This window comes from Bison bison, unplaced genomic scaffold (genome assembly GCF_000754665.1).
Source record: "Bison bison bison isolate TAMUID 2011002044 unplaced genomic scaffold, Bison_UMD1.0 scf7180017864524, whole genome shotgun sequence".
Classification (NCBI taxonomy): Eukaryota; Metazoa; Chordata; class Mammalia; order Artiodactyla; family Bovidae; genus Bison; species Bison bison.
The window spans coordinates 4780978-4806447 of NW_011495075.1; the positions used below are offsets into that span (position 1 = coordinate 4780978).

The 25470-nt window shown below is 42.6% G+C and overlaps 1 protein-coding gene across 1 annotated transcript in view; it reads right to left on the minus strand.

Moving 5' to 3' along the window:
- The window catches only part of CRB1 (crumbs family member 1, photoreceptor morphogenesis associated), a 193616-nt gene that overhangs the window by 129769 nt on the left and 38377 nt on the right, over positions 1-25470 (minus strand). The window contains exons 3-5 of the mRNA XM_010831101.1: positions 22265-22846; positions 3446-3641; positions 481-620 (exon numbers count right to left, since the gene is read on the minus strand). Coding sequence (XP_010829403.1) covers positions 481-620; positions 3446-3641; positions 22265-22846 — 918 coding nt within the window. The remainder of the gene's footprint in view (positions 1-480; positions 621-3445; positions 3642-22264; positions 22847-25470) is intronic.

The following is a 25470-nucleotide window of genomic DNA, read 5'->3' on the forward strand; positions in this document are numbered from 1 at the left end:
CAGAATACTTACATTTCTGAAAAATCATTCTATACTCTCTATGGGGACAATCAGCCATCACACTGATTGACTCCATGAATTACAACACAAGCACTTAGGATTTTAACGGAGTTTCATGGGTTTTAATATGTTCTAGGTGCCAAAGAAAACATCTTGGAGGACAAGGAAGCATCTTCCAGTGAATTTTACTCCACAAAAACCATGCTGAAATCAACCCTTCCATTGATTATTTTTTTCCTCTGCATTTCTTCTAGAAGATTCTGATGATTGGACACCTTGGTAATCTAGTTCAGATAATGTGTAGTGTAGCAATAGATATGTTTGAGCACCGAAGAACACGATTAAATCAAACAATGATAACTAGAAGAAAGAGTTGGTTTTAAACCTCCAGCAACAATTTCCTTTTGTCATAAGCTATTTGTTTCTATTCTACGCAAAAGAAAAAAAAAAACCAACAGTGGAAGGAGTCCTGTCACTCACCGGGCCGGCAGCGGCAGGTGTAGCGGTCAGCACTGTCCTCGCAGATGGCGTTGTTGTGACAGGGCTCTGACCAACACGGGGGCAGCAGGGTCTCACAGCGTGTCCCCGTGAACCCACTACCTGCGCAGGTACAGCTGTACCTGGGGAGCAAAATGAAGTCGGGACATCAGCCCTTGCTCATGGGGGACGATGTATCCTTGTCCTGTCTCTCCACCTGTCCATCAGCGTGGGCTTAATACCTACCAGAAGCATATGCTTGCAGGCTTCGAGAGATGATCCCTCAAGGTTTTTAGTGAAAGCAAGTCTGTTAAGAACAGCTAAGGAGACTTGCTTATCCCACGCAAATGTTTTAAGGAGAGCCAAGGAGCCCCTGGAGAGCTAAGGAGACTTACCCCAAGCAAGTGTTCAGTCAAAATTACTTGAAAACCATGATTGTTTATACTTTTGTTTCCTCGCCCATAAATTGAAGGTAATAGTACCTTTGTCACAGAGTCCTTGGGATAATTAAATGCGTATATGAAGAATGAGCATAGCATGCCAAAGGGCAGAAAATACTGAATAAAACTACTGAATTGTATGAAATAGAGTAGTTAATATTTGTGAGGCGGCAGAGAATGATTTATACCATCAAGGCACTTTTTTATATAAAGAATCCAGTAATAAGGTCCCTAGTGAAATAATAAATTATGGAAAAAAGGAAAGCTTCTCATTATATAAATTGTGACTTATGTTTCCTTATTTCTAGATTACAATAATATTTTGGTCGTGTTATTTATAATGATTCGTCGATTGAATGGGATTATCTGACAGACCTAAAATACGAATCTGACCGGGAGAGTTGTTCACTCTATGTCACTTTATATGGCCTCTCCTTGAGGATCCAGTATTGAAAAATCATGGGCTTACACACCCAGCTTAGATAAAATAAGTGTCTAGGGGGAGGACACCTATGATTTAATACAGAGTAACAGTCCTGTTCACCCTGGCTATATGTCTGTTTACCACCAATGCAGACATTAAGATTTCACTAAGGAAAATGAAATACTAGCAAATATAAGTGACTATAATTTTTATACATAATTTTCCTAGCTAGAAATCCTCTATTCACTATTTCATTTCTTTGATTAAAAAAATGCCTACTGCAAATCTCAATACCATGTGTGAGACCTTGAAGACCAGAGCCCTGAGGTCAAGTCTGGCTAGCGCACCTCAGTTCACAGACTCAGTCTCATTTACATCTTCCTTTGTCTGCAGGAACCTTCCAGGGGGCATAGTTTTTGCCTTTCCCACAAATCTCATAGCAAATGCGTTAATTATTTTGGTGGGAAAACAAAGTCAGGTCATATTTGCTGAACTTGAGATGATCTCAAAATTTAGGTATTTTGAGAGAGCTCTGGATACAGTAGAAAAAGTATTCACAGCACGTATTCCGGTGAAAGAGGAAAGCTAGCAGGAAGCAGGTTTAGCCTTGTTCTGTTTGTTTCCAAAGGCATCAAAGGGCTTCCCAGGTGGCACTAGTGGGAAAGAACCCTCCTGCCAATGCAGCAGACAAAAGAGACACGGGTTCGGTCCCTGGGTCAGGAAGATCCCCTGGAGGAGGGCACGGCAACTCGCTCCAGTATTCTTGCCTGGAGAATCCCATGGACAGAGGAGCCTGACAGGCTATACAGTCCAGTTTCACAGAGTTGGACATGACTGAAGCTACTTAGCACGCACACAGGCAGGTATCAAAAGCATTGTGTGACTTCTGTCCTGACGCCTCCTGGAAACAGTGAGGCCTGGCTGGAAGAGCCTCCTCTTTCCCGGAGCACTTGTGTGGGAACTGCTGCTCTGTCTGATCTGTCTGTCCATGTGTTTCCCAGTTACCAGTCTCCAGGTGTGAAGATTCTCACCACTGGAGAACGAAGTGGGTGTAACTGAAAATCACAGGCAAAGCTTGGATCACGCTCAGAGTTTACCAAAGAGGTGTTCCACCACCTTGTTCTGCTTAAAATCTGTTGTTTTCCTGGATATATTTGAAGCACATAAGACTTTTATGCTCCCCCCTTTTGAGCCTGACTCATTTTGAAATTCAGATGTGGGATAAATTATATCTTATTTATGAAATAAAATTGGATTCTAATCCTCCTTTGCAAAGAATTAACTGTATGAACGTGTGGGGTTTCCCTGACTTCTCCAAACTTTAGACTCCGTGTTGTCGAGGGGGTTTTAAGGCCCACCTTGCCTTCCACTGAGCTGCCGGAGGATCTGTGAACACACCGCCAAGTGCTAAGCAGTTAAAACTCAAGTGTTTGATAACTCAATGCCTGTGCTTTAACTGCTAGAAAGTTCTTCCAAAAAATATTTTATGTGAATTCAACTACCGTCACCCAAATTTATTATATGCCTTATATTAAGGTGCGATTTATTGTTTGGTTTTGTTTTTGCTGAGAAGTCAATGTTAGACTCTAATTTGGAACATCACTCTGCTGGCTCAAAAGTACTCACCTAATTCCCTAAACAACTAGAAATTCAAGACATAATTAATTTAATATCACTGCCCTTGCCAACACTGTTTAGATAAAATTCCTAAAGGATTTCTTTTTCACCACTTGATTTATATGCTTGTCATTTCATAAGTACAATCTTACATTCACATACAGAATAACTCCAGCTTTGTTTTCGCATCTACCATGGATAGGGAAGGTAGATTCCCCTTTGTTTCTTCGATGTGGAAGACTGGCACTTTTCTATAACAGAAGAAATTCTAAACTGTTACAAGAATGACTTGGAAAATGCTCTCTCTTGAGACAGAGGCCCTCCAAAGGATGCATTTTTTAATAAAGCGTGACTGCTACAACCTTGAATCACTTGAAGCATAAAAAGCACTCTGAAAACGTTAAGCTGGGGTTGTGAGATCTCCAGATTCGCCAGAGGTGGTGCAGTAGCTCCTGGCCAGTGAGTGCTTTCTCGGGAGAAAGCGTACCTGTTGGCTCCGTCCATGCACAGCCCGCCATGGAGACACGGCGCACTGGCACACTCGTCCGTGTTGAGCTCACAGTGGTCGCCCAAGAATCCCGGGGCACAGTCACAGAAGTAGGCCCCCGCAGCGTCCCGGCAAGTGGCACCATTGAGGCAGGGCTGGGACCAACACTCATCAACTTCCAGTTCACAGTTTACACCTTTATGCAAAAGTCGGCACGGGAAGAAAAAAAAAGGAAAAGTTTTAGCGAAGTGTTAATATTTTTGCTCTTTGGCAACGCTTTGTTTGCCAAAGCTCTTGTCAAATGTGATGTTGCCCAAAATAATTTTCCTCCTTAATTGTAATTGATATTAACTTTCTGGCAGGCTTGCGGGAAGTTCACAAAGCAGAGCAGCTGTCACTTACAAAAAACCATCGCCTGCAACAGCTTGTGGCTTTTTAGTCCGTGGAAACAAATCATTTTTAGAACAAAGTAATTGTTTACTGTACTTTTGTTGGAAGCCTGAAAGGGACTGGCCAATGTCTTTAAATTATTTTTAAACACTTAGTTTAATTAGGCATCACATTGTTCAGTGGATAAAAGCTCAGACTCCAAAGCCAAATGGCCTGGATTGGAATCTTGTCACAGCCTCTTTTAGTTGTGTGACCTTGGGAAAGTTGCTTGACCTTTCCTAATCTCAGTTTCTTAACCTGAAAAATGGGACCAACAGTTGTAATTACCCCACAGGATACTTATTACAATTCCAATGCGTTCTAAAGTGCCTAACGTAATACCTGGAGTATACTACACATTTGCTAGAGAAAAAGTACTTTCTCTTTCCACAAATATTTATTTATTGTACAATGTGCAATTATTTCCCTAGTATCCTTTTTGCATAGAAATATTTACATTTTCTATACCACTGTAAAATGTTGCTTTTAAATAGAAAATCCATTTGTGACTTAAACTCAACGTATTTAGTGCTATTATTAAAAGCTACTTCATTTTAAGGTAAAATTACATTTTAAAAAATCTGTATTTTCCCCCTCCCCAAATAGTAGGTGAAGATTATTTCCTAAGCAAGCTAAGTTTAAGATTTACAAAAGTAGTCACACTGAGATTACAAAGTATTCTACTGAATCTGTCTAAATAATATTTGATGGTGCATTCATGGTTAGTCATGTCCAACTCTTTGTGACCCCATAGACTGTAGCTTGCCAGGCTCCTCTGTCCATGAAATTCTCCAGGCAAGAATATTGAAGTGGGTTGCCATTTCCTACCCTGGAGGATCTTCCTGACCCAGGGATTCAACCTGTGTCTCTTACATCTCGGCATTAGCAGGCAGGTTCTTACCGTTAGTGCCACCTGGGAAGCTGAAATAGTATTTGATACACAATAATCAAATATGCATATAGGTTTTAAAAGATACAAAAGGGAGCTATCTATATTTGCTCATCTTTATTCTTGGGCCTATTCCCTAGGATAACAAATTGTGAATTAAAATTATAGAGGAATTTCTCAAGAACCCAGAGGTTTTTAGTAGTTATTCGATTGTCTGTCCTCTTTTCTGACAGAAAATGAAATAGGCTATTCCAGCACCACCTGCCATTTACAGCTGGTAGACTCTACAAATGCCGACCCAAAAAGAGATGCCAGCATGTTAACTTTGAGTGGTTTTTGAGAAGAAAAAGAATTTAAATTTTACATCAGTAAAAATGGAAAGTTGTGGAATAGTATCTGTTGTAGGTAAGTGGCTTGCCATTTTCTTCACACTTTAAACTTTTTATTTTATATCAGAATATAGCCAATTAACACTGTTGTGAAAGCTCAGGTGGACGGCAAAGGGATTCAGCCATACATATACACACATCCATTCTCCCCCAAAGCCCCCTCCCATGCAGGCTACCACATGACACTGAGCGGAGTTCCCTGTGCTACACAGTAGGTCCCTGTTGGCTATCCATTTTAAATATAGCAGTGTGGACATGACCTTCCCAAAGTCCCTGCTGCTGCTGCTGCTGCTAAGTCGCTTCAGTCGTGTCCGACTCTGTGCGACCCCGCAGATGGCAGCCCTCCAGGCTCCCCCGTCCCTGGGATTCTCCAGGCAAGAACACTGGAGTGGGTTGCCATTTCCTTCTCCATGCGTGAAAGTGAAAAGTGAAAGTGAAGTCGCTCAGTCGTGTCCGACTCTTAGCGACCCCATGGACTGCAGCCTACCAGCCTTCTCCATCCATGGGATTTTCCAGGCGAGAGTACTGGAGTGGGGTGCCATTGCCTTCTCCCCCAAAGTCCCTAAGTATCCCTATTTGAGGTCTGGCTATTTCTCACCCGGCCTGCAAATAGGAATTTCTCTGTCAGTTTTATTTGGCATTAGTAAGGTCGGTGGCTCAGTGGTAAAGAACTCTCGTGCCAACGCAGGAGATGCAGGTTCAACCCCTGGGTGGGGAGATCCCCCAGAGGGGGAAATGACAACCCACTCAATTATTCTTACCTGGAGAATCCAATGCACAGAGAAGCCTGATGGGTTACAGTCCAAGAGCTCGCAAAGAGTTGAACAGGACTGAGCAACTGAACTCAAGGTGAAGGGAAAGACCCCTGAACTGACCAGTAGACACCGGTGTTCTCGTTCTATCTCTGAAGCAGTTTTTCAGCAATGCTTTGGTATCTTTATTTCTGCCATGTAAAATAATACAATAACAGATACATTTTTTATTTTTTAAGAATATATGAGGTGGATGAAACTGGAGCCTATTATACAGAGTGAAGTAAGCCAGAAAGAAAAACACCAATACAGTATACTAACGCATATATATGGAATTTAGAAAGATGGTAACGATAACCCGATATGCAGCAAAAGCAACAGCAAAAGAGACACTGATGTATAGAACAGTCTTTTGGACTCTGTGGGAGAGGGTGAGGGTCGGATGATTTGGGGGAATGGCATTAAAACATGTATAATATCATATAAGAAATGAATCGCCAGTCCAGGTTCAATACAGGATACAGGATGCTTGGGGCTGGTGCACTGGGATGACCCAGAGGGATGGTACGGGGAGGGAGGTGGGGGGGGGGTTCATGATGGGGAACACGTGTACACCCGTGGCAGATGCATGTTGATGTGTGGCAGAACCAATACAATATTGTAAAGTAACTAGCCTCCAATTAAAATAAATTTAAATTAAAAAAAATCTAAGCTAAAGTAAAAAAAAAAGAATATATGAAAGATATAAATGATCAATTCTTTTAGAAATGTTTCATATAATTATTTTTTAAATATTTGTTATTCAGTTGCTAAGTCATGTCTGACTCTTTGTGACCCCACGGACTGCAGCATGCTGGCTTCCCTGTCCTTCACCATCTCCCAGAGTTCACTCAAACTCATGTCCACCTAGTTAGTGATGCCATCTGACCATCTCATCCTCTGTCGTCCCCTTCTCCTCCTGCCCTCCATTCTTCCCAGCATCAGGGTCTTTTCCAGTAAGTCAGCTTTTCTGAAATCAGGTAGCCAAAGTATTGGAGCTTCAGCTTCAGCATCAGTCCTTCCAATGAATATTCAGTGTTGATGTCTTTTAGGATTGATTGATGTCCTTTAGAAGGCAATGGCACCCCACTCCAGTACTCTCGCCTGGAAAATCCCATGGATGGAGGAGCCTGGTAGGCTGCAGTCCACGGGGTCCCTAAGAGTTGGAAACGACTTCACTTTCACTTTCACTTTTCACTTTCATGCATTGGAGAGAAAAATGGCAACCCACTCCAGTGTTCTTGCCTGGAGAATCCCAGGGACGGCAGAGCCTGGTGGGCGGCTGTCTATGGGGTCGCACAGAGTCGGACATGACTGAAGTGACTTAGCAGCAGCAGCAGCAGGATTTGATTTCCTTGTTGTTAAAGGGCTCTCAAGAGTCTTCTCCAGCACAATTCAAAAGCATCAATTCTTCAGCACTCAACCTTCTTTATGGTTCGACTCTCACATCCTAATAGCTTTGGATTACATCTTTTGGTATTTTAGTCATCTATATTTACTAAACACCATTAACATATAAAGCCAAATAAGTGGTTTAAAACTTGTTAACACTTTCCTAAACTTTATTTCATAATGTGAATAAAATTCATATACCTATCTGTTATACACTCAGGTTACTTCCTATTGCTTAAGAAATAAGATAAATAAATTAGAAACCATTATTGTAGACACTGCAGCTCCATTTATAACAATGTCATTCAAATACTTTAGCTCTCAAGTGATCCTGATGCATGCGTAAGAACGTGTTTCAAAAGCTTAAATTCAATTTCAGTACAAACAACTATTTGCTTTGGATTTATTTGATATGTCTTATCACTATTAATATTACTTAACAATGTGATTCTTATCACAGCTTTTCAGAGGTACTGTTATGGGGAAAAAAGGAAAAAGTGATTTGGTCTACATCTGAGTGATACCAAAACAGCTGGATGAAAAGTGATGAGCGCAGTCAGTCATCCAGATGTTTTTGTATTTCCAGATGCTTGGCTCCATAGATGAGACATCTGGAAAACTATGATCTTCAGTTTTCATTTGGATGTTTACTGTTCTTACGCATACAGCCATCAAGTATAGAGAGCGAATTGACCTTCAAAAACACACCCGAACAGTGCCGTCCAGTCTGCCTGGAGGCATTCACTTCGTAAACAGCGTCACTGAGTATGGGGCCGGGTCATTGTAACCCTATGTAGCGACAGAAACTGATTGCAGCTACTGAGTAGCCCTTCTGTGGCTAATTGTCTAAGAAAAGGAAAATTCATAACGTTAAATTCTTTCACAAAAACACCTCCAGGAGCTGAACCGATCTGTTGGAATTGGTTTATAGTTCTGTGAATTCCATGGACGAGTATAGTCCATGGGGTCACAAAGAGTCAGACACGACTGAGTGCCTTTCACTTTCACTTTTTTTTTTTTTTCCTGTATGAAAGAAAAGTAGAAAGGTTGGGATAAAAACACAAATAAAAGGAACTCTGCATCAACAGAAAAATGTACAGGACAGGAAAAAACCCTCTGACTTTATTAGGTTCGGGGACGCACTGTAACTTACACAGCGACATCGCTACGTGTACGCGGACGACTAAGGTGACGTCACGGATTCCTGACAGTCACGGGTAGTTCCGCTCTGAACTGCGTGACTTCCATTAGCTGTCAAAGACAGTTCAGACATTCTCTCACAACCAGATATTTTTAAAGACATAAATTCAAAGAAGGACTGAAATCACATGCATTTAGGGGAGGACAGGGAGACCTGGCGTGCTGCAGCCCATGGGGTCGCAGAGCCGGCCATGACTGAGCGGCTGCGCCGCGGTAACAGAAAAGGAAAAGGGTGAGAGATTTCCATGCTGACGCACTGGCTTTGGTGGAGAAGCAACGTTCCTGGCAAATAGTCTAAAGATGCTCCCTTCCTCCTTCTATAATTAATTTAAAGCAAAAAAGCCCTCCATCTCCTCCTGGTTCTGGCGATGCTTTCGGTGGGTTCTCCTTTAGTCTCTTCAAAGGCTTCTGGACTTGATTGTCTCTTTCCTTCTCAAGTCCTCCTCCTCCCCTCTTCTTGCTTACTTGCTACATCAATTTCCCCCCTTTTCCTTATATGGAAAGGTCATATTCCCTGGACGGAGGAGAGTTCACTTCAGAGAGATCTCACTTCATAGCCCTAAGGCCAACAGGAGGGCCAGTGCTGCTCCTGCCTCTGCCTGACCTCGCAGGATACCTTGTGAAAAGACACCCTTGCCTGGTGGGGGTGGGGGGTGGGGAGGCGGTCTTGTTAGAACCCAAGGAAAGTGACGTCCAAACTTCAAGTGCAGAGAGTGTCAGTCCAAGGGCACTGGGAAGTCTGCTGTCTGCGCAGCGCTGTGGTCACCCCTTCCCAAGACCACCTGCCCTGCAACAGAGAGACATTGGGACACACGTGCCCTCAGATTCCCTTCTCCATGCAGTTCCCGGTTTGAGTTTGCTGACGAGAGGCACTTAGGGATTCGGGAGGTAGGAGAGAAGCCAGGACTCACGGGGACAGGTGGGCTTCCCAGCAGCTCCCCGGAGAGCCTGGAGACCACTCGTTCCTACGGCTGCAGGATGGAGTGTCTGGGAACTTCCCAGAGATCCTTCAGAGCTGCAGCACCTTCTGGGGAGCTTTCAAGAACCCCCACTTCAGTGCTTTGGTGAAGATCTTTCCCAGGAATTTCTGTGACTCCCCCTGCCCCAGCCATCTGACAAGCAGGGCCAGTCTCCTGGAATTCATGGCATGTGACCTTTGCTGTCACTCAGGGCCTTGCGCCTAGAAGGGCCCTGTATGAGTTTGCCAGGGCTTCCTGGGAGGCTCAGACGGTAAAGAATCTGCCTGCAGTGCAGGAGACCTGGGTTCCACCTCTGGGTTGGGAAGATCCCCTGGAGAAGGGAATAGCAACCCACTCCAGTATTCTGGCCTGGTTCGGATGGCATCACCCACTCCAAGGACAGGAGCTTGAGCAAACTCTGGGAGATGGTGAAGGACGGGGAAGCCCGATGTGCTGCAGTCTATGGACTTGCAGAGTCGGAGACGACTGAGCGGCTGAACAACAACAAACTACTGGAAATCAAGTGGCTTAAAAAGCAGAAATCTGTTGTCTCATAGTTTCCGAATCTGAGATGGAGATGTGGTCGGGACTGGCTGGCTCTTTGCAGGGGTGTGAGGAAGACTCTACTCCAGGCCTCCACCCTGTTTCTGGGGCTTGGCTGCCAGTCTCTGACATCCTTTGGTTTATGGAACCATCACCACAATCCCTGTCCTCATCTAGGAATTAAGGGCTTACAAATTGCATTGCCTGTTCTGCATACAAGCCTTTAATTCCTGTATGAAACTCCTCATATCTGAAATACATCAAATGAATTTTTTTCCTAACCAAATCCCTATTGATATGCAGACCTAGGACAGAAAATATTGGAGGAGCACATTCAAACAAGCAGAACTCTTCAGGGTTTGGTCCAACCTTCAGATTAAAGGAGAGAAACTGAGGGTCAAAGATACAGCAGAAATGCAGGTCGAGGAGAACCCCAGACTTCTCACCCTCATCCTCGGTGACCTGGGGATTGGATGGGACCCCAGACACATGCTGGGACCCAGGAAAGAGGTTATGAGTGTCCTGTTTTTCCTTTTAGAACTCTGAAGACATACGAGGCCACCGTAATTCCCAGGCTGCCACACCACAGAATGCGCAAACAGAGAAAACTACACAAAACCTGAATATATGGAGGTGAATGATTTTATGGAGAATGCTTGTGCAAGCCTGAAAAACTGCCAATGCTTTTTCTGGTAAGCGAAATAATCACTGCTTTCTAACACTGGGTGAGAGAATTATACAAATGTCCCTGCGGCTCTCTCTTTCCTTCTCTCCCCCTTTCCTCTGCTGCTCATCTCAGGTGAGTAGAGGAACGTGGGTTTGCGGGCAGACGGCCCAGGACTGCACGCGCTCTCCACCTCCGAGTGAGGCTGCACACAGCTAACGCTCAGGGTAGGGCAGGGACGATCCAGTCATTTGTTCTTTCCAGTGTTCCTGCCTTGATTTCTCCAAGTAGGTAGAATTTTTAAAGATTTTGAAAAGTAATTGGAAGCAAAGATAAATTTGCCAGGGAATCTGGGATAGCTTCCAACTCAGTTAAATACAGATGTGATGCTGAGAGAACAGGAGCTAGAAACTGGAAAAGCATGAAGTAGCCACTGTATTAAATATGATTTTAAAAATCTACAAGTGACATGTAAATACCTGCTGAACAATACTAGGGGCTTCCCAGGTGGCACCACCTGCCAATGGAGGAGACATGGGTTTGATCCCTGGGTTGGGAAGATCCCCTGGAGTAGGAAATGGCAACCTACTTCAGTATTCTTGCCTGGAAAAATCCCATGGACAGAAAAGCCTGGTGGGCTGCCGTCCATGGGGTTATAGAGAGTCAGACACACCTGAGCACATGTGCGTGCACCAAGAACAATACTAAATGCATAACTACAGTCAGCTAATATCAGAGGTGGCACAACAGCCCTTAAGTCAGGATAAAAGAAAGCAGGCAATGGGGATTCCCAGGTCTGGAAAGTTGCAAAATACTAATTGCAGGTCAAGGGCAAGAAAGTTAAGGAAAGAGGCTCATCATTAAAACAGCTCCCCGGGAAGCCCAGTCTTCCCCGGTGGCCCTAGAGGTGAGGAACCCACCTGCCAATGCCCACCTGCCAATGCCCACTTGCCAATGCCCACCTGCCAATGCCCACTTGCCAATGCAGGAGATGTAAGAGACACAGATTCGATCTCTGGGTCAGGAAGATCCCCTGGAGGAGGGCATGGAAGCCCACTCCGGTATTCTTGCCTGGAGAATCCCATGGACAGAGGGGCCTGGTGGGCTACAGTCCATGGGGGTCACAAAGAGTCAGACACGACTGAGCGACTGAGCACTGCACAGCACAGCATGGCATAAATCCCAGGCTGGTTGGGGAGACATCAAGACAAGGAAAGAGTGACGGATGGCACAAATGCAGAGAGGCCCAGAGACGGAGATTCTGCTAGAGCTGAAGTAAGATTTCAATAGAAGCAAGGAAACAGAAGTTTCAGTTCAGTTCAATTCAATCACTCAGTCATGTCCGACTCTTTGAGACCCCATGAATTGCAGCATGCCAGGCCTCCCTGTCCATCACCAACTCCCAGAGTTCACTCAAACTCACGTCCATCAAGTCAGTGATGCCATCCAGCCATCTCATCCTCTGTCATCCCCTTCTCCTCCTGCCCCAATCCCTCCCAGCATCAGGGTCTTTTCCAGTGTGTCAACTCTTCGCATAAGGTGGCCAAAGTACTGGAGTTTCAGCTTTAGCATCATTCCCTCCAAAGAACACCCAGGACTGATCTCCTTTACAATGGACTGGTTGGATCTCCTTGCAGTCCAAGGGACTCCCAAGAGTCTTCTCCAACACCACAGTTCAAAACCATCAATTCTTTGGCGCTCAGCTTTCTTCACAGTCCAACTCTCACATCCATACATGACCATTGGAAAAACCATAGCCTTGACTAGATGGACCTTTGTTGGCAAAGTAATGTCTCTGCTTTTGAATATGCTATCTAGGTTGGTCATAACTTTCCTTCCAATGAGTAAGTGTTTTTTAATTTCCTGGCTGCAGTCACCATCTACAGTGATTTTGGAGCCATTTCGTTGTGAGAATTTGGGTGGTAAAACCTTTTGAACAAGGGCAGGCTCTGACCTGAAGTTGTGTTGTTGTATGGTTATAGTGGAATAGAGATAGGGGTCACCGAAAAGAAGAAGCTCAAGAAATTCTAAAAGCCTGGTCCATAAAATTCTGCAATAGCTGCTAAATGGATTTAGATAAACCAAAAACTTACTCTGGTACCAAAACATCTTTGTAATATTTCCAAGTTCTTTTCCCATGACAATTATATCACCCCTCTACGTTCTAGTCCTATGAAACCATTTGCTTTTTCTCAAACCCACTAGGTCCCTCTACCCTCACTCAAGTTTAGACACACTGCTCTGTCTCCCTCTTCTGGAAAATTCTTTCCCGCCTATCTACCTGATGAAGTTATCCTTTAAGGCTTCTGTTAAATGTCCCATCCTTAGTGAAGTCTTGCTCATTTTCCTTACTCTTTCCAGCCTCCTGGGTTCCACAGACCGTCCACTGTTATATTTTACTTGTTACTTGCTTATATCGCACAACTGCTTTGAAGACAAAGATCCTTGCCTGTTATTAATGGTAACAGCTGGCATTCACTGAGTTTATTTCACACCAGATACTGTGCTAAGCTTTTCATGCGCATGATCTGATTTTGTTTGTCAAAAAATTATCCGTGAGGTACTACTATGATGCCCATTTTATTAAGGATGAAACTGCAGCCCAGAGAAGTTAAGAATTTAAACAAGATCAAAAAGCTACAAAGTGGCAGAGTCAGGATTAGGAAAGGAACAGCTTACGAGGAAGACAATAGAGTCATGAACTAAATGATGGTCTTCCAGGAGCAGTGGGCCGAGAAAGTCAACTTCCCTCTTGGCCCCGAGACTCAAGGAGAGAGGAAGGAACCCTTTAATAAGGGCTGTGTGGAAAGTGCTTCCACCCAAAAAATGCCAAGTTCTAGCAAAGGCCAACAAATTAAAGGTGCATTGGAAAAAAATAAAAAATGTTTTACTTATTTGCATTTGAGAAAAGACTATGGGGGCACGTGACCATTCTCAGGGAAACCAGGAAGCAGTTTTTCCCTTTAACATTTTCTCAGAAACTCTTCGATTTTGATCTGTAACTTGAGCCAGATTGCCCTTCTGAATCCAACCATCTCCAGGATGTCTCACCAACTATCTCACAGGCATCATTCAGCAATTCCAAATATCAACTCTCTCTCCTCCATCCACCCTCTCCTCCACCCCTGCCGGAGAATAGGGTTATCATCCAGGTCACTCAAGCCAGTTTTCCAGGAATTACCACGATCTTCCTCGCTATTTCCCATGCCCTAATTAGCCGTCAAATCCCGTCATTCCTCCCCTAGAAATGGATGTAAGGTGCCATCCGCATGGCTGTAAACTTGCCCAGACCCTGTTCACCATCTCTCATCCTGTCTGACTGCTGGCTTCTCTCTTCCAAATCTCTCTCTACATTTCTTTTCTAGGAGTGATCTTTATAAAAGACAGATCTGCTTTTACCATTGTCCACGTTAATTTTTAAAAATAGTTTCTTCCTTGTTTCCAGGAAAAAGCATGTTGTCTTGGAATGCTACAGAAGCTTCTAAAAGATATGGATATCTAAAAGATAAAAGATATGGACACTGTTGGAGCCACCTGCAAGGATGGTCTCGCAGCCCACCATCTCTCACACCTCTCAACTGCACACAGCTGTTCTCCTTCCTTGTAAAACCCGCTGCTCACCCAATATACTCAATAACTAACAGGGCTCTGTGCACAATTTGCTCTTGAGTAAGAATCATGTACGCCATTCCTGGCATACACTCCTGAAGGAGTGATGTACAGTACATCAGTTACAACAGCCATCAGAGCGTATCTGCAGCCAGTATCGGGGCAGAGGCACAGAGCACACGTTTCCATTACAACAATGGGTTTACGATAGAGGCCTGGGTTTCTACGTGTCACTTATAATCTTTTAACCTCCTGAAGCAATGAAAAGTCTGTGTGACTTCCTGCTCTGATTCAAAGTGTCAAGCTACCATAATAACAGTTAACAAGATATTATGAGAGATTAAGGGCTTCCCAGGTGGCGCTAGTGGTAAAGAGCCCACCTGCCAATGCAGGAGACATAAAGAGATACACGTTCAATCCTTGGGTCAGGAAGATCCCCCGGAGGAGGGCATGGTAACCCACTCCAGTATTATTGCCTGGAGAATCCCTTGGACAGAGGAGCCTGGTGGGCTACAGTGCATAGGATGGCAAAGAGTCAGACACAACTGAAGCAACTTAACACACACAAACGTGAGAAATTAGAATTGGGACTTTTATTTTCAATGGGAGCATTTTGAATTTTTATCCAATAAGATTTCTGGCTTGTGCATTTAGACACACCTTTTCTAAGGATACCAAAATGTATTAACACACTTTCTAAAAAAGCATTTGCTTAATGTAGACTTTACAAGCTTAAGACTCGTCTCTGAAAGACAATTGAGTTTCATCAGTTTGGAGACTGCTCTGTGCCACCTCACATTTTTAACTTCTAGAAGCCACCACGGACAATAAGCAGTGCCTTGGTGTTGTGTATTATTTTAGTTGCAGAGGTTTTCATTCTTATCTTATATGAAACCAAAGTCATTATCAGTAATGAATTTAACCCTGATAAAACATGAAAATAGATGTATTCTTTTATTATTTTAATCATATTTACTTATTACATATTATTATTATGTATTATTATCTGTTGCTGTTGTCAGTTGTTAAGTCATGTCCGACTCTTTGTGACCCCATGGACTGCAGCATGCCAGGCTTCCCTGTCCTTCCGTATCTCCTGGAGTTTGTCTATTGAGTCCATGACACCATCCAACCATCTCATCCAGTCACCCCCTTCTCCTCCTGCCCTCAATCTTTCCTGGCATCAGAGTCTTTTCCACTGAGTTGGCTCTTTGCATCAGGTGGCCAAAGTATTGGAGCTTCAGCTTTAGCATCAGTCCTTCTAATGAATATTCAGGGCTGATTTCCTTTAGGACTGACTGGTTGGATCTCCTTGTAGTCCAAGGGACTCTCAAGAGTCTTCTCCAGCACCACAGTTCAAAAGCATCAATTCTTTGGCACTCAGCTTTCTTAATGATCCAACTTTCACATCCATACAAATAACTACCAGAAAAACAATAAAGTGGTGTCTCTGCTTTTTAATATGCTGCCTAGGCTTGTCACAGCTTTTCTTCCAAGGAGCAAGCATCTTTTAATTTCATGGCTGCAGTTACTGTCCACAGTGGTTTTGGAGTCCAAGAAAATAAAGTCTACCACTGTTTCCACTGTTTCCCCATCTATTTGCCATGAAGTAATGGGACCAGATGCCATGATCTGCCATGATCTTAGCTTTTTGAATGTTGTGTTTCAAGCCAGCTTTTTCACTCTTTCATTTTCATCAAGAGACTCTTTAGTTCCTCACTTTCCACCATTAGGGTGGTGTCATCTGCATATCTGAGGTTACTGATATTTCTCCTGGCAATCTTGATTCCAGCTTGTGCTTCATCCAGCCCAGCATTTTGCATGATGTACTCTGCATAGAAGTTAAATAAGCAGGTGAGAATATACAAACTTGATGTACTCCTTTCCCACTTTTGAACCAGTCCATTGTTCCATGTTCGGTTCTAACTGTTGCTTCTTGACCTGCATACAGGTTTCTCAGGAGACAGGTAAGCTGGTCTGGTATTCCCACCTCTTCAAGAATTTTCCAGAATTTTTTGTGACCCACACAGTCAAAGGCTTTATGGGTAATCAGTGATGCCAACATTATACATTTCAGCCTTCTGTAATGACAATCTTGTAATTGTAACAATTATCTTTCTTGATAATTGTTATTCCCGAGTATTGAAATAATATTAACAAATCCTTAATTCCTTTATTTTATGATATAGCAGTTTCAGAAATTAAATTCTTGCCTAGACACATCATAGTATTCCAGTTTAAACTCATAGAGTCTTGGGCCTACCGCCTCAGTTAACCAATTCCTGAGTAGGATTCTAATCTATTCAAAATGAAAGCAGTTCAAATATAATGCAAAAGGCATTGGTCAGGGTTGTGTAAACAGCTTTGGTAGCAGCAGCAATACTGAAGATGTTAAAATAGTGAAGCCAGCACACACACAGCCTTAAATATTTTATGGAAATACTGTCCCTAAATCATTTCATTCTCACCAAGACCCTGACATTAGGTGTTAACATGATGCTTATTTGTTAAAGTGAGGAAATGGAAACTCAGGACTCTCATTGTTTACCGTCATCACGCTGCTGGAGAAGGTCCAAGCCCGGCCTGGAATCCTGTGTCCCGTTCCCCACGTTGCACACTGGCACCCGTATGGCCGCACCCTCCTCTCTCAGACCCGTGCACCTGTGCACAGCTGCAAGGCACTGAGAGGAGAGCCAGAGAGGGCAGGCGTTCAGAACGGAGCACGCCGTCCACACTGCCAGCTGGACCACAGGCCAACCAGCAGCAAACAGGACGGGAGAGACACCACCTCTTTCCAAAACGCCGCCGCAGCCCTCCCCCTTGTTCTCAGCTCGCTGTGACTCACACAAAAACAATAATAAATGCAGCCACAGTACAAGAGTCTCAGCTCCACATCCTGGAGCTGGTGCACCCTGCTCTGCTCACGGACCACTTCTTCTCCAGAGTGTTCCCTGACTCTGAGTGGCATCTTTCTTCCTGCTTCCCCAGCACTCTGTTCAGAGAGAGACTGTAATTTTTGTTCACACGCTTTCTCCCTGAATAGGCTGTGAGCATTTTGTCAGGGATAAATTCTGTCTTAGCCATCTTTAGGTCTCCATGGTCTGGCACAGTGTCCAGTGCTTGCAAAACTGTGATGAATATTTTCTGAGCAAATAGCATTTGTTACTTTGTGCTCTCATTCAACAAACATTTGTCAACAGCAAGAAACTGCATTTCTCATGAAAACTATTTCAAATGGTTCTGTTCCTGAGCAAAGCCCTGAGCAGTATTTAACTGCCTTTGCATGACCCCACCAAAAATTCGTCAATTTCACAATTAAGAGCGTATAGGAAAACTACCATTTTCCTTTGATAAAATAAAGATATAGGCTGTGAAATTCAGAATTTCTCTTTAGGCTGTTACACATTATTTGCCTTTGGAATTTGAAAGATAATTCTTATGGGTGTATTATATGGTGAGTAAAATTTGAGGTATCTAGGTAGGTACTCCAGAATCAATACTTAAGTGTTCTTTAAACTGGTGCCTCATGTATTTATATAAATATGGACTATCTATGAAAATTATTCCTGGTAATGGATATAAGTTCATTAAGTTTCATGTCTTAATTTTGCAAATAGGATTACACTTTCAACAAAAAACTTTCAATAGTAATGGTAATAAAAATATTTTCCATGAAATAAGATCATATTTTACATAATACTTTTATGTTCCCCAAATTATTTTCATGACCATTCAATCACACATTTGATTCACCATAGCTTCAAAGTGATTTACCTGAACAAAAATACATTAAGAACAGATGGAACATCAAGCCTAGGTGAGAATCTCCACATTGACTGAAATTCAAATTATGCCTTTGATAAATGCCACTGTAATGGCAGTGTCAGAGCTGGCTACCTTTTGAGGACTATTGGAAAAAGCTTAGAGAAGAACATGAAGAATTATCAAAAAAAAAAAGAGAGAGAGAGAAGGTCTTATAGTCTTATAGATTTTAAGTAAGTAGCATCTATATCATGTGATGTGGAGAAGTAGAGTAAGTTTCAGGTGTGCAGAAAGAAGCTGCATGATAACATGGTTTATCCGCCAGCCTCTAAGGGGGCCTTCCCTGTGGCTACAACTATTGTGAAGGGCAGACCCGTGCCGAATAATCTGGATTTCCCACCAGAGGGCAGAAGAGAGCAGGCCAGGGAACGCGTGCTCTCTCTTGTTTGCATCATTCATGACCCTTCAGTGTTCATTTCTGTCCTAAAATTTAAAGGAAACAAGGTGGTGGTGTTAAAATGTGATACTTCTCTTTCACTCTTTCCTCTTAAATAATAGTCCACTTTCTTGGATTATTATATCACCCTTCATTGGCACTCTAATCCTACCCTAACCTCTCCCTTCAGTGTATCCTCAGCACAAGGAGCAGAGTGATTTTGTTAAAATGCAAGTCGAACATTTTCAGTCCTCTGCTCAAAACTCTGCAACAAGTTTGGGATTAACAGATGCTCAAAACTACATATAAAAGAGAAAAACAACCGAGACCTACTATATACAACAGGGAACTATATTCACTATCTTCTAATCACCTATAATGAATGGAAAAGAATCTGAAAATGATCCATCCAAAAGACGGATCACTTTGCTATACACCTGAAACTAACATAATAGTGTAAATTATACTTTGACACAAATTAAAAAAAACTCCAAAGTCACTCACTAATGATTGAATGAACTCAAATATTTATTTTTACCCATATCATTTATCTGGAACTTTTTCTAGTAAAAAAAAATTACTATATACATGCACATACATATGCAGTACATATAAAAATAAATATATAAGTGTGTGTGTGTTAGCTGTGTCCAACTCTTTGCAACCCCATGGACTATAGCCCGCCAGGCTCCTCAGTCCATGGGATTCTGCAGGCAAGAATACTGGAGTCGGTAGCCATTTCCTTCTCCAGGGGATCTCCCCAACTCAGGGATCAAACCCGGGTCTCCCACATTGCAGGCCAATTCTTTACTGTCTGAGTCACTAGGGAAGCCCTATATAAAAAATAAAATATAAATATATACAAATGCATGTATAACTACTTTGGGTTGATCCTTGTCTTACAGGCTTTGCAAAATAAGAATCAAAGATGTCATGTGAAAACCCATTTAACTGTTTACATCAGTGTTCTCTCAAAGTGTGGTCCCCAAACCAGCAGCAGCAGCACCACGTAGGGGCTTGTTATAAATGCATGCTCTTAGACCTCACCTCGGATCTATTGAGCTGGAAGCTGTATTTTATTAAACTCTCCAGGTGAGTCTGTTACATGCTAAGATTTGAGAACCACTGAAACAGATTACAAATTCATTAAGCTGGAAATGGCAATTGAATATTTAATGCATTCTCATTTTCATATTAGAGATTTCAAGTTTTTTGTGGGTAAAATAAGTTTGAAAATATTCTGGCTGTGATAATATCAGCAAGTCTTCTTCCTAATGATGTGAACACCTGTTCTTCCCTTACCTGCGTTTAGTCCCTCATCCAGACTGGTCCTAATGTCTTACACCTGGTATTGCAATGCTTTCTAACTAGTCTCCATGTACTAACTAGTCTCCATGTATTAACTAATCTCCACATACTAAGACATTTTCTTGAATAAAAAAATAAATTTTCATACATTTTTGTTTGTGAAATGAGATGCATCTTACAATCAATAAATACATTTATTACAGTGCTTTTTCTTATTTCCCCAAAGATTATTTTTATATCAAAGATCTATTTCACTTGAGGAACCAAGATATTTTCCTATACTGCTTCACTTCATCATGCATCCAACTGGCATTCCCCATGCCCTCTCATCGCTCTATTTATCTCATACTGCAGGCATTTTTAACATGAAAAAAGTTTATTAGTCAACCGGGCTAATTCTAAGGAAGATGTCAATTTCAGAATGATCCACTGCAAACACTTGAACTAAGAGCATGTCACTAAGGTGAGGCTGTTAAGGTGGCCCCTACTCCAGTCAGACTGGTGTCCCCGTAAGAAGAGGGACGAGGACACAGAGGTGCACAGAGGAAAGACCACAAGAGGCATTTCACATTTGGGATACATCCTTGACATCTTTTATGCCAAATTTAGACCACTTAAAGGAAACCTTACAATTCAATTAAAATGTAAAAGTAAAAAAAAAAAAAACAAAACACATACACTGTAAAACATAATTTTTCAAGCTATGTTTTTGCAATTATAAGGCTGTTGTAGAAAACTAATTTATATGGCTGAAACATTTGCCTTTATGTCTGTTCCTTTCAGTCACCATTCATGATATTGTACTAGGAGCAGGAAACAGGAGATAGTATCTTAATAAGCTATAGTGGTTTTCCAATGTGACTTTATAAACGGATGCAATCCCAAAAGCAGTCCTATAAAAATTTACTTCTCATTTTTATTCAAACACTAATAGAATTGATTTTGATGGTGAGCACACTGTAGTGTATACAAAAGTGGAAATATAATGCTGTGTGCCTGAAACATGTAGTGTTATAAGTCAGTTACCTCAATAAAAAATTAAAAATTTTAATAATTGAAATTCAATTGCTGTAACTCAAAAGAATGGACATGATAATATGGAATATGAACAAAGGGTTTTTCATGAGGTAGTACTGTTTTATGAGCTACTTTAGTATGCCTGTAATTTTTAGCATATTAGATAATTTAAAGATACTGAACAAAATAATTTTCCATGGGACACGTGTTCTACCATCGTAAAGTATGCATAAAGTAATAGAGAAAGTAAAATCTAGTTTAATATCTATCTACACCAGTTTTGTTACTAGGAAGAGTACCCAGAAACGAGGAAGAATTAATTAGAACAATTCACTAACAGTTTATTATTTCACCATGATTCACTGTGCTGAGTACTCCTCTTTTTAATTCACTAACTTAGTATAATAAATACTCCCAAAGTATTGATGAATTGAAGAATAAACAGAAAACATGACTTCTGTTCTTTCAGAACTAACACTTTAGTGGGAGGAGACAAAAACACAGATAATCTGAAGAAGAGAACAGAATACAGGGAGTTCTTTAATAGAGACGCAAACTACTATGGAAGTAGTAACTAATCATAGTTACTTGGTGGCTCCGATGGTGAAGAATTCACCTGCAGTGTGGAGACCCGGGTGCATCCCCGGGTGGGGAAGACCCCCTGCAGAAGGGGACTGCAGTATTCTTGTGTTTCCCTGGGGTCTCAGATGAAAAAGAATCAGCCTACAATGCAGGAGACCTGGGTTCAATCCCTGGGTGGGGAAGATCTCCTGGAGAAGGAAATGGCAACCCACTCCAGTATTCTTGCCTGGAGAATCCCACGGACAGAGGAACCTGGTGGGCTACAGTCCACGGGGTCACAAAGAGTTGGACAGGATTGAGTGACTGAGCAGGCAGGAGCCTTATAATGAATGAGCTACTTGTTACTCTGTTACTAAATCAACATCAGCAGAAACTTTGTGAATAGATATATGGGTTTATTATTTGCTGTTTCCATGAGATTCAGCAAGAAGTGGCTTTTTAAAATAATAAAATCATGACTTATCTCAAAGGCCATTCTCCGTCAGCCTTGCTATCCTTGGTGTGTTTATCACACTCCGACATCCTGTGTCCATCCGTGGCCAGCCCCCACCAGGCCGCCCCACGGCCCTGGGAGGAAGGGCGTCTGCTCTGATGGGGAGACTGGACTGCCTTGACCCCGAAGCCCAGGTCCCAGACGCCCTTTAAGTCTAGACTGCATCTACAATAACAACGGCGACAAACGCTCAAGCTGGGTGGATTTTGAGTAGTTTAGGAGGCCCCCTATCTGCTGATGAGCTCCTGTCAAGGCCATGTTCAGAAGCAGTTGGATGGGCCATTCAAGGTCTCTTCTGCTTCCATCACATTAAGCAGAGGGCTAGGTTCCCCGCCCCGGACTGGACCCCCACTTACCAGAGAACCCGCGCGGGCAGAGGCAGGTGTACCGTCCGATCTCATTGAGGCACGTGGCCCCGTTCCGGCAGGGCTCCGACACACACTCGTCCACTTCCACGTCGCAGTGCCGGCCTTGATAGCCCAGGACACAGAAGCAGGAGTAGCCGTTGCCTCTGTCCTGGCACACGGCGCCGTGCAGGCAGGGGCTGGACGCGCACTCGTCGAGGTCCAGCTCGCAGAACCTTCCCGCGTAGCCAGCGGGGCAGACGCACACAGGGGGCCCGGGGTCCTGGTGGCAGACGCCCCCGTGCAGGCAGGAGCGGGGCCCGCAGGGGCCAGCGGCGGTGTCGCAGCCGGCCCCGCTGTGCCCGGGAGGACATCTGCACCGAGAGCGCCTCTCCCCCGGGACGCGGGTGCACGTGGCATGTCCAGGACAGGGGCTGGAGAGGCAGGGGTCCTCCTCCTCCCCACAGTCTTTGTCCCCGTGAACGGCTGTGTCTGAACAACGGCAACTCTTGTCTTTTGAGAAATCCTTGCACGTAGAATTGTTTTGGCAAGAATCGGAGAGGCACTTGGTGTCATTTTTATTGCAAAAGGAACCTACAAGGAAAAACATCAGATGAAGCATGCAAACAAATGGTGGATGATAAAATTAAAGAACATCCTTACTTCCGCTCTTCATGCACCTCAAATGAACTCATTAATAGAATGCAAACTTGACTGCATTCTAGCGATGAATTTGTCAAATGATGTCTAATAATGAGCTCTGTCATAATGATGATTTGTCATTTTTTTTCATATAGCTGCTAGTAAGAAACAAAAATGACTGGCTTCAGATTCTTTGCTTCTCTTGCATTTTCCTTTTCTCAGGTAGAAGTGCTGTTGAGGGATGGGGTGAATTGTTAAATTGCCCCATAAACCCTAAATTTTGAAATTCACATTCTTTCATGGAGGATTTTGGGGGTATCCTGGGAGATGAGATACAAAATTGTCTCTGAATATACTGTCTAACTGAAACTAATATTTGAATGAACACAACATTTTGGCTTATGACTGCTTTATTACAATCATCATGTGTGGTCTAAAAAGAAAAGCATAGAAGAATGAAAATATAAATTTAAACACCAACTATTTGCTGAAGGTTTACTCTGTGTACCAAGCATGTCAGGTGTTTTGCATATATTATTCATAATCGTCCCAGCAACAAATATTATGTGCGTCGTACAGATGACAGGTTAAGTCCCACCGAAAGGAAGCAAATGTAAAGTGTATGGACTTCCAAATTTCTGAAAGCTTCTCTGTTCTAGGGAAACATTTTTGAAATTCTCATTGGAATGATGACCGCAAGAAAGCAATACTTCTGTGATTTTTTTCCCCAAATTCACTGGATATTTACATGTGTATAATTTTCCCCTGAATCTACACATATTATGATCACAGCATTGTTATTTTCTTAATTATGTATATTGAGAAGCTGTTTGATTTGGCAACTCAACTGCATCAGATCACAAAACACTATCTTTTGTGTATGGATTTATCTAGTACACCATTCTCTTATTTTTACTTCCAGTCTCACAATATTCCTAATATAACAGTGGGTAATGGTCTAGGCTTATAATTTTAAAAATTATGAAATGAATAGTCTGCTCTTAGGAGACATAAATAAACTACTGTCAGAAGAAAGTAGCATGAAAACTTTGAGAAATATGTAAAAGTGGTAAATCTCTTCCTGCAAAAAGAGAATTGGTTCTCTTTAATGTGGTCTGGTCACCGAGAGTGTGATGGGAAGATGGAAAGCTAGCGATTGACTGGTTCATCACACAAGAGTGAGGGTTTTCACAGTTCTCTTGCTTGGAGCCTTTCTGGCAGCTGAAAGTTCCCCTCCAGTGCCTGTGCACAGAAGGTTAACATATGCTTATGTGTTATCAGGAGGGTTGATCTGAGAGCAGACCTTTTCTAGTCCCTGTGGAAAAACTCAACCAATCATCCTTTTCCCATAGTTGTTTTTTTTCAAGCACTGGCTTTCCAATCACATCGTCAAATGTATGACTGGCTTCTAGCTGTTCATGTCTTAGCTACAATGTCATTTTCTGAGAAAAGCTTTCTCTGAACCCCTTTTCTAAACCTTTATCATGTTTTACTTTCTCATATATATGTGAAGTGTGCTTATTTCTCTGTGCACGTTTGTTTTCTGTTTTCCTCACTGCAGTTCTAGCTCCACTAAGGAAAGGGGAAGACCTTGTCTCTGGTGTTTTCTGGGTTTGTAACATTACCTGTCATACAGTATCTGCTCAGTGCATACCTACTGGAATAGAGCGGAGAGATGTCACAACAGAACATGGGAGGAAGGGTGATGTGTGATCACAGGGTCCAGGGCAAGCCTACCAGGAAAGCCTCACTGGAGAAAAGGTACTGGAGATGTCTTTTAATTTATTAATAATTGGATGACAGTTGGTTTGCAATGCTGTGTTGGCTTTTGCTGTACAATAATGTGAATCAACCATGGTGGTGGTGGTGGTTTAGTCACTAAGTTGTGTCCGACTCTTGAGACCCCAAGGACTGTAGCCTGCCAGATTCCTCTGTCCGTGGGATTCTCCAGGCAAGAATACTGGAGTAGGTTGCCATAAGTATACATATATCTGAGATGTCTTTTTAAATGAATGCAAGTGAAGGAATGGCATTGTTTTCAGAAGAAAAAAAGAAAAAGCATGAGAGGTATGGGCATTGCTCTGCCAATCGTATGAAAAGCATGAAAGTATGGGAAGGCAGAGGTCTGAGAAGGGGGCAGAGGGCAGAGGATAGGGAGGAAAATGAAGAGATATTCAAAAGTTCTAACATGTATAGTACTTAGAGTTCCTGTGTCCAAACTAAAAAAAAAGGAGAAATAAATATCGCAACTCTGCTCTCTGAACTCTCACCGTCCTAGGCATATGAGGAAATTACGTTTTCAATCTTGCTTTGTTTTGTTGCATTTTGTTAGTGGTAATAATGATGGTTTTCCCCTTCCTTCAGAAATCAGGTATCTTGGAATAACAGTGGAAAGTAAGAGAGGAAAAAAGTGAAAGTGAACTGTAGCATAGTTCCTAAGAGATACTTTGAAGAGGTACAGTATTATTTACAGGCATACTGTGATAAGTCAAAGATGTATATTGTAAACTCTAGGGCAAGCATTAGCAAATTGTAGCCTGTGAGTCAAATCTGACCTGCCATCTGTCTTATAAATA